A 17,831-nucleotide genomic window follows, 5' to 3' on the forward strand; every position below is an offset into this window, starting at 1 on the left:
TCAAAGTCTATCGAATTATTCCTTTACACACAGGTGGCTGTACGGCACAATAACCGACCTACTCCCGCCTCTCAAAATGCGGTCTCTGCTAACTCTCTGAGCCTGATCTGTCTGATAAAGCCTCAAAGACGTGTATCACTTTCACAGGTGAATAGCGACACAAAAACACAGCTTCTCAAGAAAGGTTGTGAGGTGACTCAGAGCGGCCATTCATGCCCGAGACCTTCAAGATTCAATTCAATTGAAAATAGAGCAGAAGAGGATCGGCCTTGAACCTTCATCCCTTTTAAATGTTAAAATACTGCTAAAGGTCTCAGAAGGGCAGCGGATCTGCACTTCTCCTTAGAGAGAGGAAAAAGGGGAGATGGCAGAAGAAAGGGGAGAAAAGAGAAAGAGAGAAAACTAGTAAAGAAATTGAATGAAAAATCAAAAGTATAAAGGGGACTTTGACTTTTACTGTGCTTTATTAAAACATGCCCACTAGAGAAAAACTCGTAATATCCATGTACAAGACACTGGACAGCTTCACAGAATCAAACCATTTTCTGACTTTGCCCACAAATCATGTATTAAAACAGAAAATAATGAAGGGGGACTATTAGGGAGAGTCATGGTGAGACAGCATATAAAGAAGAGGTGAAGAAAGTAGAGGGTAAGGAAACAAGCTGACAAGACGTAAAAGATAAAAGATGGAAGATGTTGAGAGAGAGAGAGAGAGAAAGAAAGAGAGAAACTAGGCCATAGGCAGGAGGAGACAGCACGCTGGTGTTGTTTAAAGTTGAGCCATCGCAACCACTAAATCCCTGACGCTGCGTGCCAGGACTCATCCTGCCTCGTCCCCTGGTACCAGAGCACCTTTCAGAGCTTCACTCCACACCTCCACATCCATCTGTCTCTCAGTCTCTCTGGTCCCTCTCCTCTTTCACTAAGTTGTGTCCTCTCCAGCGCACAGCCTCTCTCTCTCTCTCTCTCTCTCTCTCTCTCTCTCTCTCTCTGTGTGTGGCGACAGCGGAGGGACGCCTTGCATTCATTTATTCATTTCCTAACCCAGTGCCCCTGACCCGTCCTCTTGAGGCTGCCGTTATGTCTGGTGGAGGGGAGCTTGTCTACACTTCCCTGCACTCATCCCTCCTTTCTTTTGTTCCTCCCTGCCTGTCTCCCAGTAGCCAGGCTGTCTCCCCTCCTGTTTCAGTGGTACATGTTTTTGTGGGTCATCATGTTCTTCTGTTCAAGTCTCTCTGTTCTCTGTCGAACTACGTTCACACACAACCCCCATACATCCACTCTCTGCGGTACATTTTCGTGTTTCCGTGCACTGGTTTTCAGTTGTAGAAAACAAACAAATATGAATCAACAACAGAAATGTCATTCACACACCAAAGGTCTCATAGGAGCCCCATTCATTCCCACCAGCATTTCTATTACAGTTTCTGCAGTATCATATGAAGAACTTGCGAGTACCTACAACACCTCTCATATTCCCCCCATAAACATGTCAATTTAGCATCATTATCATAACTATTTGTCACCTTGTTCAAAGTCATTTTAAAGCTACAGTGTGTGATTTTTGGCCATTTTGAAGAACACTGACATTTTCTTTCACCTTTTATTTTGATACGGTGAAGTTACACATCAGATAGATATGGAGGAACATTATTATTCATCTGGAGTCATGTTTCTGGCTGCCGGACAAATGTAAGTCCGATATCCCCTCTGCCTTCAGCTCAGTTTGGGTCTCCACTTGGGTAAAAATGGCTGTTTGGCTGCTAAATACTCCACCATGTTCTTCTCAACTTTGTCTGTCTGGCTGAGTATGGAGCTTTTTCGCTGAGAGCAGCTGCTTGATATCGCCCAAGAAAAAAATTGCTAAAAGAATGAACCAAAACAGTGACCTAGAAGATGCTAACGTGAACTTGAGAGTTGGGTGATTATTTTCTGTGAGCTCATCACTGACTGACACATTTCACGTGCAAGTAGTGATCCATTGTTAACATGAAATCACTTATTAGAGCAGCTTTAAAGCAAACATTTCGTATTCAAATGTTGGATGGCATGTGGGCAACTGAATATACGAATGAAGTGAAAGTTTGCTTTATAACTTATTGTGGCTTATTATTTGTCTACTGATTATTTGCAGACACCTTATACCATCAATTATGTTTTGTGCACATTACTTTCAATTAAACTAGGTTTTGTTTCTATTATAGAAGGGTGTTTTTAACCAAATGCTATATTCATACAAGATCTTTTACAGATGCTCATAACTCCCTCACGTAGTTTCCTTAAAGTCTTTTTCTTAAAAGTAAAAGTAAGTGGGTTGCGTTTCATCAAGGATAAGACAAAAAGTTTGTACTTATGACATCATGACTTGAAACTCACGCTTAACCAGGATGACAAAACCACATCCCCTTTCTGCAAACAGTAGGTTGCGTGTCGGACCACCCGCGTATCATAAGACAACAAAACTTGTGTTGAAATGGTTGCCACATCCTTTCACAGCATCAGAGCCATCACTAAGATACAGCATATTGTGATCTGAACAACACATCGCTAGGCAGAGTCCAAAAGACAAACTAATTATTTTTCGCTCCAGACCTGAGGTTGCTGGGTTGCTAAGCAGAATAAATGCAAGTTTATCACACAGGAAAGAGAACATAAAAAAGCTTGTGGACATCAGATTGGACATATCCAGCTAGGACACGAGTTCTGTGATCACAACTGAGGGTGAATCTGAATAAAGAATGGGAATCTGTATTCTGCACTCTTACATGGACATTGACAAATTTATCTTAGACAAATGAATTCTCAGACTACAGTATGTCCTTGCCACATAAATGGCTGAGACCCGTGAAAGTATCAGCTTGTTCGAGAGGTATGAAAACTCAAGTTTGGATTAATCATAAAACATTTCAGAGCAGGAATAATATTCATAGACCTGGGTGTTGAATCATCAGCTCTGTTAATTAGCTCAAACTACATGATCTCATATCAGGCATTGTGAGGTTTACAGTGAGGCTGAAGAGTTTGTTAATGCTCATAGGCAAATAAAGCCTCTAATTGAAAGTAGTTTCTTTTTTTTCAGCCACATTTTCAACTACAAGTGTGTCTTCCGAGCTCTTCAACTGTTTCACTTGCAGTTAACAACAGAGCTGTTGGTTTCCCTGCCCAGGCTTCTCAGCTTATCAACATTATTTTCCATGATTCATTCAGTTGCACTGTGGACAGTTGACCTTCAACATGGCAGTGCGGGTAAAAGGCACATGCTCTTTGTCGTCATAATGCTCAAAAAATGTGTCTGATCTTTTAATAATATGCTGATTTCAAATTAGTGGCACATTGCATGTGCAAGGATGACATGACATTGTTCTTGCTTTCACAACTAAATAAAAAAGGCTTCTTTTAAAATACTAAAAATACTTGGACACACTAAAGATTCCTTTGAAAATGTGTCCTCAGTGAACTATTAAACACGAATCAATTACCTCAGTTTTTTCCTCAGTGTTTTTTCATGTGGCATTTGAATAGTTACACACACAGTTGTTATTGACATCCTGCCAATTCCTTCCTCCTCAAGTAAATATCACTAGCTTCAAATCATTCTCAGCTTTTAAAATAAACAACTCTTGTGGTAAAACCTTCAATATAAAGCAAATTCCTGCAGACGTATAAGCTGAACGTTTCATTTAATTTCATGGTTATTTACGGTTTGTTTTGTTTAAATCTAAAATCAGCATTTGTCATATTTAACCTCATTTAAATACAGACTAGCAACTGCTTTTGACCAGTGTTGAACAATGTAACTCAAGGCGTCTGCATCTTTTCCTGTCCCTCATTGTAAAAGATCAACAACTTACTACACGTTTGCACAAACACCGACGTTTAAATGACAACAACTCAGTCGGTCTACTCACGAGTGAATGGCACAGTATTCCAACAAAGATACTTTACGGCACTGTGGTACATGTTGCATGTGTATAAATGTGTTTTAAATGCTTACTGAAAGCTGCCACAGCCAGTATGAGTGTGACCACGATGGAGATCCAGGATACCCAGAGCGCCTTCTTCCTGTAGCTCTGGGCCTCATGGGGCTTCAGGCGCATGCTGCTCTCGAGGAGACCTGCAGTGAGACACATAAGCTCTGTTACAAGGACAGCTCCTTCTGTCTTTTTCTTTGTGTTTTCTTTGCGTATTATAAAGCTCATTTTATGTAATGCTTTGTCAGCTTGGGGTGGGATAAGTGGTTATGTGAGCTAGGTTGAGAACAAGACGCTCTTCAGTGTTGAATAATCAGTATTTGGTTCACTGAAAAAAGGTTGGCGTGTGTCTTCATCTTGGAGTCCCAAGGAGCTTTGCTGTAACAAATACTGAGGTAAAAAAAAATTTACACTTTCAATTCATTCACTCCAGAAGTTATTTGAATGAGTAATTACATTCTGACTTCTTGATCAATTCCATAAAATAGAAGGTGTTTTGTTCCTGACTATCAGGATAAAGCCTCTAATATGCTAGACACACCAATGAGGTTAATGGTTAGTGTAATATAAGTGTCCCAATTCAGGGGCTGCTTCCCCAGGAGAACACTGTCTACGAAGGCATGAGCCTTCTTAGCCATCGTACACCGCCAAGGCCAACCCGAAATGAGACGGTCTGGAAAATGGATAATTTTCACTTAGCGTCACCAGCTGTGCCCACCCTTACACTCCTGTTGCCTATAGCAACCTTAACAACACGTACCTTTTTTTTCACAAAAAACACAAGGTTTTAAAGCCCTTGGTGTTAACAGTTGTAATGTTAGCTGTTGAACTGAGCTGAAACCCAATACTCAGCGTCGTTTGCTGCCATATTATTTTCATTGCTGGTGTGCAATGAATCTTGGGATAAGTCAGGCCACGAAGGATCCACCTGTTGGAGCCTTTTTCTTTATAAATGCAGCCTCCGGAGGATGTGGCCCTTGAATTGGATCACAGCTATAGTGGCTTTCAAATCAACTAACAACATATAAAGCTGAGCACAAGAGCACACTACAGCGGCCATGTTTATGCATGCTACAACATTTAGGTCAAAAGTACATTTTCCAAATGTTTTTTTTTTCTTATTAAACTAGCAATTGTGGCAATTTTTCCGGTCTATTTACCCTTCAAGGAAAATTTTCTCCGTTTTCCCCAGGCCACAGGAAGGTCAAAGGTCAGGTTCTGCTCAATACACGTTCCTTGAACTGGTTGTTCATAGAAAAGTTTTGTCATTTGTGAGGCACTTGTGACGAATCCACTACAAGAGGCCCATAGGCTTATCAATGCGTAATTATTACTGCTTTGAACAATAAGGGAACTGTTTTTTTCCACCACCCTACATGAATCCTTCCTCTTACATAATCCTCATCACCTTCAAAGAGAGCACAGGGGCCACAGGGGATTTACACTGAGGGGCATAAAACCCTGTGAGACGCCTGGGGACCCTTGTTATACTGCAGATTAGAGTTCACGGGTGAAGCATAACACAGGGACAGCTTCTCAGGTTTAACTGTCTTTACTGACCGTCACAGACCTACAGACTTCACCACGCAAACCACTCACAGCTCCAGAATACATGAACAGGATAAAGTAGTCCCTCAGAATAATTCTAAGACAGAAATAAACCATTCAGAAAAAAAAAACAGCAAAGTCAATAAAAGTCAATCAAGCACATTATAATTCCTTGTGAGGACCATTAGACTCTGCCTGCTTTTTAAGGCACAATTCCTTCTAACCTCTAGACTAAACAGACAAAGTCGTACAATCCACATACAACCCCTGATGGCTCCAAACCCTGTTTCTGTGGGAGAAGTCTCTGCCTGAAGTCACAGACAAAACAGCCCAGACTCTGAAGTGCCCGAAGCTGCTCCATTATCATGAAATGTGAGGCTGGCTCTGCAGATTCATGTAATATTTAGAAGCCTCAACTTTTGCATCCAAAAGGGCTTTTGATGCTACTAGTTGTCATTATATCCAGAAATTTGTCTCTGTGTTTTCTTCTTGGACTGCTATAGTGCGGCTACATAAATAGGCAGTAAATGGGAGCTAATGAAAGGAAAAACAAGGCTCCTTTAAGCTTTGAACATACTAAACCAAATGTTCTGGATGTAATTTAGTAATCATATTTGGAAATTACTTGAATGTTTTAATTTAGGCCTCTGCTTTTTTATATTTGAAAAGGGGACAGTTTACCAAAGAAAAACTTTTTTTTTTTATGTATAAAACTGCTTTGGGGGAATTTTCTCTCACTGTCTGTGCGTCACAGAGAGGGACTCCTTCCAGAAGCAACAGCTGATAGAGAGCTGATAAAGTCATGTGATTGTTTTATGGAGTAAGAGGACTTTTATACAGCTTCTAACGGGACACAACTGATGACCGCATCAGTTTTCAGAAGTGACAAATCAAACTGTTTTAAGAGTTAAAGTAGAACTACAGTGTTTTAGTGTTGCACTTCCATACATGTTGGGGATCTGCAAAAGACTCAGGGAAGATTTTAAAGAATGGTACAAATCAGTGCACTCCTAAATCGCTCATCTGGGTCAAGCTCCAAAAATGTTAGATCATACATTTCCCATAATGCAACCCATGGCACATATTTAGGTACGTCCTCTTTGCCTGGTAAATTGTTTCAAATTCCGCACGTCCAGTTTGTATTGCAGGTGTTTTATTAGGAATTTGGTCCTAACAGAGGTTCCCCAATTTCCATCCAAAAGCTTGTTGCTGGGGCAGTACATTACAGCACCCTTTGTCCATTTTATACTCCTACAATCCAATACTGTAATCGTACCAAGAATGTCACATTTATTTGACTCTTCCTTCTTTTTTATCTTTTTTTTTTCCTCCCAATCTGGAGTAGTCAGTTCACTCTGCCTGCAGGTCTTCATGTTGCTAACTCCAACTGTCTAGTGTGGGTGTAGACAGAAGGAGAGTGTAGACAGAGCATCCAGAGGGAGATGGTGCTGCTACTAGAATACAATCCCTCACCAGCTTCCCACCAACTCTTTTTTTTTTTTTTAAAGACGGCCTGACCCTTGCACTCCAAGCTGTACACTACTTCAGCTGACTATGGTTTAGTTCAGCTAATTATCTGTAAACTGTCAGACACTTTTTATATCCAAGTCTGTTATGATGCATCTGTAAAGAAATATATACTTTTTGATACAAAAATGTACAGCTCCTGTAATCTGAGGCAAAAACAGCCAGTATGCATTTAACTAGTTGAGAAATCTGGTAGCTTTAGTTTCGTGGATATTTAGCATTTTTACATCCATATTTTATTACATTTCATGATGTGAAATCAATTCATTGGGTTGTAATGTATTTCTTTGAAGACAAAACTTCAAAGAAAATTAACACAAGGCTTTTTGCTGAAAGGGGGTTAAAAATCATCTGGAAGGCCTCAGCTTGGGCAGGGCAGGATCAATTTGCTGCATTATTGGCAAATTAAGTCAACTGTCACACTGTCCAGCTGAGTGTGTGTGTCTGTGTGTGTGTGTGTGTCTGTGTGTGTGTGTGTGTGTGTGTGTGTGTGTGTGTGTGTGTGTGTGGGTAAGTAATGCTAACAAGTCCCAGTGTGTTGGTCTGTGTAAACATCCCTCTTAGAAACATGTTGTACATGTGCATGTGTGCTATGTACAGGGATGGATTCATATGGAGCAATATGGAGTAACAAAATATATATATATATATATATATATATATTTACATTAACTTAAATCATGCAAACTACTGATCAACTCTGTCTGCAGTTTGATGTATAAACATCAATAATTATGTTATAAGTCAACGGTATATTTGACATTTTTTCCTGATTGCAAAACACAGGTTTTATAACCAGTGACTGGACATGCTCTGTTAACACTGAATGAGTTTTCTATGGATATTATTTCTAGTAAATGCAGGATCACTAATCAGTGAAGCTTGAGTGAGTGGAATTTTCCAAACACATCAAACACTCATTTCCTTTTAACTACCAACTGAAGACAAATTCAAATGTTAAATAAAACTAAAAAACTTTTTAGTGTAAAACCATATTAGCTAAACTGGCTAACCAGCTTGTGTTTGTGTGTGTGTGTGTGTGTGTGTGTGTCTGGACGAGGGGGAAGTGACACAGCATGGTTAAATCACTCTGCTCACATGATCCCTGGCTGGGGGTTCAGACAGGAGGCATGTGCTCAACATCTCCTCATACAGCGCTCCGTGACACACACACACAGTCTTGTGTGGGTGGGTGGGTGGCTGGTTGTGAGTGTGTGCCTCTCTCTTGACACTTGTCTCTGTCGCACCTCTCTTTTCTAAAAATAATTAACATCAGGCATCATGCTCAAAAGGCTGATTACACACCTCCCGTACACATGTTCGCAAGAGGAGACACGTGACTGAATATAGGCCTAAAACTCGTGGGAGAGGAATGACCCAAAAGAGATAAATAATTATTTTTTTAAAATAATTTTAAAGTCTTCTCTTAACTTTCCCTATTATTCTTACTGCAATGCCATCAGACATCATTAAATCAGGAAAGGAAAAACTCCCTTGCTTGGATTAACCATGATCAGAAACCTGCAGAGGTTTTCTTACAGCATCGGCAGGGACATTTATGTAAATAGGAGAGAGATGAGGAAACCGGGGGAGGGAGGGAGGTAGGAGGGAGTGTGTGAATGTCTGCAATATATTGTGTTGAAATGTGTGTTTGCATGATTGCACGTTGGTTCAAACCTTGCTTTTGAGTGAAATATTCAAATTGCTTGACGTTTAAAGGAAAGTTTTCCCCTTGGTGCCTGCTCACTTCTCTTTTAATATCTCTGTGATCTATATACAAGCTAACAACCTTTATTTACAATTTACAGTACCTCACCCGACATCACAAGCAAAGTAACACAATTGATTACGTGCAAATAAAGGGACATTCCACCAATTTTACACTTAAGAATCACCACAACAGTCAGGATTAGTAATGCTTCAGCTTGTTAAAACCATTGAACAATGATGCCTATGGTTCTCAAGGAGTTTTGTCAAATCTGAGAAAAGAATTCTGTCATGTCATAACGAGCGCTGTTCAACCGAAAGCCTCACAAACTGAAAGTGTGAAGTTGGAAAGATGTTCACCAGGCAGAATGAAAGACGCTCTTGAGTTGCAGTGGATCAAATGTTTTTGGAACTTGACCCATATGAGGGATAAAAGCTGGTAGCTATATCTCTGCTGCTTTGATTTCAACCGTTTCCACCATCTGTCTCTCACAAGCTCTGCGGAAGTGTGACACTGAATCACTGGAGGACTCCTTAAAGGGATCAATCCTCCTCAAGAATCAATCTGAGTTCTAATCTTTCAACTGATCAGTGTCTTAAAGCCATTGAAGGAACCAGAAGATCTTTGTTTTTTTGTTTTTTTAAAGACGAAAAAGATGTTGTTCCTTCATTCTGACCTTATATTTATCTTTTCTTGAGTAGGCACAAGGTGGTTGTTGATTCCAGTTATTAGAAATGATCCAAATCCATAACACTGACTGCAATAACCATGTTTCCTATAACATGCTCAAACATTTTTAGAATATAGTAGGGAAATGATTTATATGACAGATATCCCTTGAAACCAGATCTAGTGAACATACATTACATTTAATAAACCCACTGAAAGCCTATAAACTGAGCAACAGGCTCAGGATCTATTGTATGACTGAGGCACTCTTGTTATCCACTGTGGAATGTTTTGTTTCACAGGTTTTATGCATATTAGATAATGAATGGGACTATACTAGTAGAAAAATCACACACACACACACACACACACACACACGCGTGGTTAAGCAAAGGTAAATGCACACTTAAGGGTTCATAGGACATACATGTGATTGGTATAAGACTTCAGCCTTAAAGCAGACTGAGCCTGTGTGTGTTTCTGGGTGCATGTTCTGAGGAACAATTTAATTCCCTCAGGCAACTTTGTCCCCTGAGGCAATGCAATGTCTGAAACTGAGAGGAATGACTGAATGAATGAATGAATGAATGAATGTCTGAATGAATGTCTGAATGAATGAATGAATGAATGAATGAATGAATGAATGAATGCCTTTGGGGATTAGAAGCAATTTAACAATGCTATAAGCTTTGAATTCAACTTCTGAACATCTGAATCCTGCTGATGTAGGACTATCATAAATTATTCAGGTAAGAGCTGAACTAAAAATATCTCACATGTGTAAAAATACCCCTTCCATCTCCCCAGGGTGCCCCCGCCCCCCACCACACACACACACACAAACACCCCAACACTCACAAATTCACATCCATAAGTTAAAAAAAAACAAAAAAAAAAAACACATCCAAACATGACAGAGACAGATGAAGTTACCTTCTCCCTCCACACTGTCTGTGATTCTCATCTCCTGGCCCGTGGTGAACGGCTCGGGCTGGCCGGGGGGTTTGTCTTGCTGGTGATGGTTGTTAGTGAAGCCATCCGGGGCGCACTGGCCGTTCCGCACCGTGGCGGGGCAGGGATCCACAATAGTCGGGTCTGGGACAGGGTAGGACTCTTGGGTCGCCGGGTCTGTCATTGTTTCTGCAGTTGTTGTTTTGTTGTCAGACTCAGAGGCAGAGGATGATGAAGTTAAAGAAAGGGAAAAGAAAAAAAAGAAAAAGAAAAGATTCACACCGGTTCGATAAGTGCAGCAGCCATCCAGCGCGTCCAATATGCCACCGGTGTCGACTCAGTTGCGCAGGGGAGGGAGATAAGAGATGGCGAGAGAAGAGGAGGAGGAGATGGGGGATAAAGGATTTATCTCCCCGGCATCAGCAGCGAAACAACTCCCTGTGTGTGTGTGTGTGTGTGTGTGTGTGTGTGTGTGAAGTCCACACTGCGAGGAACAGCTCTACAGACTGGATGTAAACACCCTATCCGGCTCACTCACTTACAGAGACTTTAGGGTTAGATGCGGCGATGCGATAAATTGCTGAGATCCGCTGTGAATCTGGCAGGCGGTGCCAGCAAGTTTTTTTTCCTCCTCCCCTTCCTCCTTCTCTCCTCCTCTCAGATCCCAGCGCTTCTACAGACCACTACACGAAACACTCGGTGACATCTGTCCGGAATTACTCAGGGATTTTCTACAAATTAGCTTTGATTTATGCATGAGACGAAACTTAAATGGAGCCGTTATGCATCAAGCAACATGTAAAGTCAAGAACAATAGATTGTCTCTGCTGATGACTCCATAATAATGTCACATGACACTTTTATCAGTTTATTTATCTCATAATCAGGTAAACATCTTTCTTGATGGTGGGTTCGCCTTCAAATATCAGAATTGCCTCGTTGATGATCAACTATCAAATTCAGAGAAATCAACTATTTTCACACCTTAGTCATTTTTACCTGCCTGCCTGCTGCCTTGACTCGTAATGCCTTCATCACTAGGCCTCAATATTAACCACCAGGGGGCGCCACAACACAGGGCTGTGAGCAGGTGATAAGAAACCCTGACAAGTATCACATGTCACATTGACTTGTTCCACAAGTTAGTGAATTTCAACGGAGCTGCACAGAAGTTCTTTGTGTGTGTGTATGTGTGTGTGTGTGTGTGTGTGTGTGTGTGTGTGTGTGTGTGTGTGTTGGTGGTGGTGGTAAGAGTGAATAATGAAGTTAGAGACAATATCTCTTCATGGTTCAGAATATCAGCTACTAACAGTGTTAACCAGTCTGGTCAGACCTCTGGTTACTGTCTGTTTGTTGCACAGATTAGGTAATAAATGACAAGGCTTTCCCAGCAGGCATTCACCTGTTGGTCATTGGCTTCAGGCTGAGGGCAGGGAGTGGATTCACTAGTCGTGTGCGCTGTTATTGCTAGAAATCTCTCTGAAGCAGACTTCTCAACTTTTCCCGGGGCTTATCCAACCAGGATGAAGGTTGATATTCATAATCATATTTTACCAAAGGAGTGGCCCGATCTGAAGCAGGTAGGCACAAGTACGTGAAGGATCTGAGCGGCGTTTGTCACAGCCTGGTGCCTTAACCTTGAGCCTTGACACACGCAATTTATGGGCTAGATCTAATTTTGTGTGGTTCAGTGGGTTTACAAAAAAAAAACACACACACATCTTTGTATCAGTTCTGTGTCAGGCAGAGGTTCTCTTTGAATCCAATGCTATTAAATACCAGCAGCCTGAAATAAAATGTACAGGCATTTCCCATTGGAGTGTCTGCAAGGAGTTTAACAGCTCAATCCCAAAGTCTGTCTTCTCTATGGATGGTTAAACTTTAATCAATAGGAGGCTCCGGCCTTGTGCTGTCTGAGACTGCTCTTATATCTTTGTCACTGTGGAGGCCTGGCTTTAGCTAATCATTTCCCTCATTTATTGCTGGACAGGAAACATTGCCTGCAAATGCTCCCACAAGCTTTCTATGAATCTTTCTTTCTTTCTTTCTTTCTTTCTTTCTTTCTTTCTTTCTTTTCTTATTACTGTATTTTCAGTGGTACAGTAGCCTGCAGTTTCACTTATTTAGACATTTGTCTTTTAATGCATGCAAGCACAAACATTTAGTGTAATAAATTTACATAGCACTGTATATCCATACCAACCATACCAACATAAGCAGCCGTGGGACTTGATAATCTGACCAAGTGACCAGGTAAGGAAAACTTGGAAATGTCTTTTCTGTACAAAAAAGTAAAAAAAAAGAAAGAAAAGAAAAGAAAAGAAAAGAAAAGAAAAGAAAAGAAAAGAAAAGAAAAGAAAAGAAAAGAAAAGAAAAGAAAAGAAAGAAATCAGTGCACACAAAGATTATTTAACCCCTACGTTCAACACATGTTGAGTTTGTTTTGAAATTGTTTTAGAGAGGTGCTGATTCAACTTTATGGTCATTTTGGAGGCTGCAGTTTGTGCTGCTGTTGAATTTTATTGCATCATAACAACTGGTGTTTCTGTTATTTCTACCCCTCTTATTTCAATGAGGGTAGGCTAAATAACAGAAAAACCCATTGTATAATGTAACACAGTTCAACACAGCACAGAAATTATAAAACATTGTTATTACACCATTAGAGGACAAACTGAAATCCAAATACATGTATTTGGGATTTGTATTGGTTGCCTAAGAAGTCCTGGAAAGATCAACAAAATCCAAGTATTAACCATGTTTTACAACTGGCGTCTCTAAAAGCCCAAACAGAGCTAATGCATCTTTCTCAGTAGTGGACAGTGTTTTTTTAGCCAGTAGACGGCCTGGTGTCGCAGGACTTTAAACAGAGAATTAATTTCTGAACATTTCTACTATTGAACTGTTATGTATTTATTTCACTGAAAGCAGGCTGTCATTGAAATAGCCACTGCAAGACATCACACTTTTAAAAGTTAAAAGGTGTAAAACCCACTTTGCATTTTGAAAAGCTGAAGCTTCTCTACCTCTATCTATTTACTAAGTACACCGTTCTGCTGATCTGGAAGGATATGAAATGGGGCTTTACTGGCTGTATTGCTCACATAGATCGTCTGCGGCCTCATTTGTATGCAAAAGAATCAACAGCCTCAGATGGCATTCACTGTTGATCCAGGGCGTTGGAGTGGATAGTCTTCTAGGAAGAAAATTGAACCCTTGCAAATGGGATAACACAATTTATAAAGGATTTTTACTAAAGTGCATGGAGGATACTAAACCATGCTCTTCTTTATCACTACAGATTTTAAAACAAACAAAAAAAAAAAATAATAATAATTTATGTAATCTAATGCATCTATTTTGTATAATGTGATATTTAAAAACTGCACATTTATTAATTGTGTTTTGCATGTGTTTCAGAGGTATGGATATGATGGATTTGTCCAGCTGCACCATCACTGCAAGGTGAGTCAACATACATCTAGATATACATATATATATATATACATATATATTCTATGCAGACAGAAAGGGCACAGGTACAGGAGCACTTACGCAATTGTACTGCACACTATGCTGGGCACACAGCAGGTTCTTCCCGGCTGCACCCCACCCTGTGGACCTGTCAGGCTGGCCCTGGCTCTGTGAGCAGCTGCAGAACTCAGCACGTTGCCACTGCGTCAGCAGAGACATTCACTTCAAACACAGCGGCAACACAACAGAACGCAGAGCAGACTGGCAGCTGTGTGGCCGATGCAACTTTTTGCAGAAGACGTTGGTTGAACTTTTGCCACCAGCTAATTGAACATGCGGACTAATAGTGGAATGTGTCACACTGATGCATACAAACAAAAGCTGTGTCTGTTGATGAACATCTGTTTAAGTACAGATGCCAATGTTAAAAGCAAGATCTGACAGGACTCAGAGCCAAATTGTAACATCCAAGATAAGAGATTGTTAATTACAGCAATTAAAAGGAAGGATAAACTAGCCAGATGTTGTTTGTGTATTTAGGTCTGTAATTAAATTTATATGAAAAACATGTACTATGTGTACCATGACAGTATGACTCAGCTGTCTGCTGCCATCATGTGGTTGTATTTTGAAACGTGATAAAACCCAAAAGTCACATGAGCTTGAAAATTGTGAATGATAATGAGTGAAATGACAAATAACAAGGACAATAAATCTGCCAAAGTGTCCAGACTCTACAATGGAGAGACAGTGAACATCTGAATCAGTTGGGGATGTGACTGGTGTTAATGCTTTGTTCCAGGGTGAAGCTAAGATGATGAAGGATGGGAAGCTGTTCCGATTGATTCAAGAAAACTGCTGGGATGCAAGCACACGCATACAAGACATGGATCAACATGGTACGTGCACAGACATGAAAGACGTAAACAAGTGTTACAGCTTGTCATCTTACGGATGACTAAAAACAATGTTTCTGTATAATATTCAGGTGTGACGGTTCAAGCCCTTTCTACTGTTCCCGTGATGTTCAGTTACTGGGTGAGTGCACGTGAAGTCAGAGCAAATGAGATCAAAAACAATGCAGCTACAGTATCATGTTTTATTGCTGAGTGCCTGAAACTACGGAGTATTGTTTACTGCGCCCTCACTTATTGCGAGCTCCGTCTTCCCACTCATGCTGAAAAAAAAGCAAATTAAATTGAACTTCTTTTGAGCAATACCATGGTGGATTATATACTTGCCTGCAAAGCTGCTAAACTGTCTTTTTGTTCATCTCACACATATATTTACATGTTTTCATTTTATTTTTGGATTGCAGGCCAAGCCTCATGACACGCTGGATCTCTGCGCCATTTTAAACGACAATTTGGCCCAGACAGTGCGTAGCCACCCCAAGAGGTTTGTGGGCCTGGGAACGCTGCCCATGCAAGCTCCTGACTTGGCCGTCCTGGAGATGAGGCGCTGCGTGAAGGAGCTGGGATTCCCTGGGGTGCAGATTGGCTCACATATCAACAACTGGGACCTCAATGCCTCTGAACTCTATCCCTTCTACGCTGTGAGACATTTCATACTATAGTATACGCTTATATCATAATGTTCCTGGTGATAGTAGTTGCAAATGTGTCCAATGTGTCCAATGTTTACAATTCACTGGTTAGACTAATGACTGCAGTGACATTCCTTTGTATTCATAGGTCAGTTTCTCTTTCATGGAGAAATACTGATCTTGCAGTGTGTCCTCCCCACAGGCAGCTGAGGAGCTGGGCTGCTCTGTATTTGTCCACCCGTGGGACATGCAGACAGATGGGAGGATGGCTAAGTATTGGCTGCCCTGGTTGGTGGGTGAGGGAGATGGAGTAGGAAGAGTAGATATTAAATGTCCCCCTCCCAAGAAAATAACTTTTCTTGCAATCTGTTTGTCTGAAATGACTGAAACTGAGCCATAAATATCTCTGCGTAACAAACCAAACTAAAAGCAAAAACACAGCAGTAAATTATGCCTACTATTATTATTGCCCATAATGTTTCCTATAATAATTGATGAAATTCATCAAAACCAAATCATTGCATTCCCCCGCATGTTTAAAATCCCCCAAATTTTAGCTTTTAGTATTTTAGCTTTCATATCGTATTTGATGAATTGCGATTATGGTTAATGGTGACCAGTCATGCTCCATTTTGTTTGTCACTTAGTATACTAACCCACTTACACTGTCATACAATACCAAGACATTCTATTACAGTTTGAAAAGAGAGATTGTATTTTGTTGTCTTTTCCATCACAAAGGCATGCCCTCAGAGACAACCATGGCTATTTGCTCGATGATATTCGGAGGTGTCTTCGAGAGATTTCCTAAACTGAAAGTCTGCTTTGCTCATGGAGGTAGAGAAGCATTTTAAATGTAGCATTCAAAGCATCTCACTTCCTGCACAGTTTAAGGTGTAATGAGACTCTGTGTGTTGTCGTTTGACCTTAAATGTATTTTGTTCATCTGGTTACAGGTGGCTCTTTCCCATTCACCGTCGGCAGAATTGAACACGGCCACACAGTCCGCCCTGACCTGTGTGCAGTCGACAACCAGATCAGTCCACGGAAATACCTCGGCTCGTTCTACACTGACTCCCTAGTTCATGATCCCACCTCCCTGAAGCTGCTCATTGATGTCATTGGAAAAGTGAGCTTCATTAATTCATTTCTGTAAAGACTCCGAGGGAGTTTTGCAGTGTTGAGCATGGAGAGTGAGCGGGTAGATTGAGCACATCAGCAGTTATTCCTGTCATACCACTTTAACCTTAGATACAAAAACCGTGTACCAGGGCTCATTAAGGTCGCACACTGCTCCTCTGTGTATGGAGGCATTCTGATTCTTTACAGTAATTCTGCTGATGAAAGTAACTATTCCTGCCTTCAGCACTTTGACAGAAATACTGTCGATGAGCTCAACGTTGTTTTCTAAATTCACACGTGTGTATTCCTCTTTTAAGGATAAAGTGATGCTGGGAACAGATTATCCATTTCCGCTGGGTGAGCTACAGCCGGGATCACTGATTGAGTCAATGGATGAGTTTGATGAGACACTAAAGGTAACAATATTTCCCTCTCCTTCATTTAGAAAGTGCACATCAGTGATGCTGTCATGAATTGACTCTATAACACATAGCCAGGTTTAAAGGCTTGTCAGGAACACAGTGCAGTTAGTCCCTCAAAAGTAAATTGTGTCAATCAATTTCAATGTCTTAAAGTACTGTATCCAATATTCAGTCTGATGCGTATTCCTTTCATTGCAGGATAAATTGCTTGCTGGAAATGCACTGGAATTTTTGGGACTGAAACGTGAGCAATTTGAGTAACATAAAAATCTCAAATACAATTGCTATACCAAGTGATTCAGTGTAACAGCTTTATTCAGATAAACATATTTTGATCATACAAAATATCCTGAAGTTTGTATAGTGATAACCAATTGTAATACGGTTTGTTATAATAAAGTATTTTACTGTCAGCATTGTTATTTGTTTTGAGCTCAATATAAAACACAAGTGTCCCTGAGAACGGAAATGGAGACTGATTGATGTGCAACGAAGGGAATAATTACAATTACATTACAATTGTGTTTTAAAATCACATCTTATATTAAAATGGTAAATATAATGTTTTTTTCCATCTTTCCATCTGTCTTCTCTGTTAGAGGTCATGTGTCAATCACTGGCCTAGAGACATTTTATAATCTATAAATTCTTCTGAGGCTGCCAGTCACAATGCCATCTGATGAGTTATTATGCGTCCTCTTAATGCTCGTCTTTGGCTAACATTAACTCAGCTCATAAATAAAAAATCATGCACCCAGTTGACGAACTTTCCCCCATCTTCTAAATATACACAGTTATGATAGTAAGTATAATTCAAGTTGTGTGGTCTTTAACGATGTCAATGATTATTGTTGGTTAATGGGTTATACAAATTCATTGAAAGGAATTGA

At 40.4% G+C, this 17,831-nt stretch overlaps 2 protein-coding genes across 3 annotated transcripts in view; one reads left to right on the plus strand and one right to left on the minus strand.

The window, feature by feature from the left end:
- LOC130178108 (transmembrane protein 163-like) overlaps positions 1-11,061 on the minus strand; it is a 61,581-nt gene extending 50,520 nt beyond the window's left edge. The window contains exons 1-2 of the mRNA XM_056390226.1: positions 10,360-11,061; positions 3,998-4,117 (exon numbers count right to left, since the gene is read on the minus strand). Of these exons, the coding sequence (XP_056246201.1) occupies positions 3,998-4,117; positions 10,360-10,561 (322 nt within the window). The 5' untranslated portion in view covers positions 10,562-11,061. The remainder of the gene's footprint in view (positions 1-3,997; positions 4,118-10,359) is intronic.
- A 567-nt stretch (positions 11,062-11,628) lies between these two features.
- Positions 11,629-17,354, plus strand: acmsd (aminocarboxymuconate semialdehyde decarboxylase). Of its 2 annotated transcripts, none has more exons than XM_056388655.1 (10): positions 11,629-11,957; positions 13,798-13,842; positions 14,654-14,750; positions 14,840-14,889; positions 15,170-15,406; positions 15,600-15,693; positions 16,139-16,234; positions 16,354-16,526; positions 16,837-16,935; positions 17,140-17,354. In XM_056388655.1, the coding sequence occupies exons 1-10, from the start codon at positions 11,901-11,903 to the stop codon at positions 17,200-17,202; spliced, it is 1,011 nt and encodes a 336-aa protein (XP_056244630.1). In that variant the 5' UTR covers positions 11,629-11,900; the 3' UTR covers positions 17,203-17,354. The 2 variants fall into 2 exon arrangements, with proteins under 2 accessions (XP_056244630.1, XP_056244631.1); XM_056388656.1 differs by having other exon boundaries at positions 11,630-11,967.
- Positions 17,355-17,831: the final 477 nt, after the last annotated feature.

This window comes from Seriola aureovittata, chromosome 11, assembly GCF_021018895.1.
Source record: "Seriola aureovittata isolate HTS-2021-v1 ecotype China chromosome 11, ASM2101889v1, whole genome shotgun sequence".
In the NCBI taxonomy this organism is placed as follows: Eukaryota; Metazoa; Chordata; class Actinopteri; order Carangiformes; family Carangidae; genus Seriola; species Seriola aureovittata.

Bases quoted from the DNA above. Each gene is read 5' to 3' on its own strand.
- acmsd (XM_056388655.1), top strand. From the start codon at position 11,901: ATGAAGGTTGATATTCATAATCATATTTTACCAAAGGAGTGGCCCGAT. The intron at 15,694-16,138 runs GTGAGGGAGATG...TCCATCACAAAG, and splicing joins TTGGCTGCCCTGGTTGGTGG to GCATGCCCTCAGAGACAACC. The intron at 16,936-17,139 runs GTAACAATATTT...CTTTCATTGCAG, and splicing joins AGTTTGATGAGACACTAAAG to GATAAATTGCTTGCTGGAAA.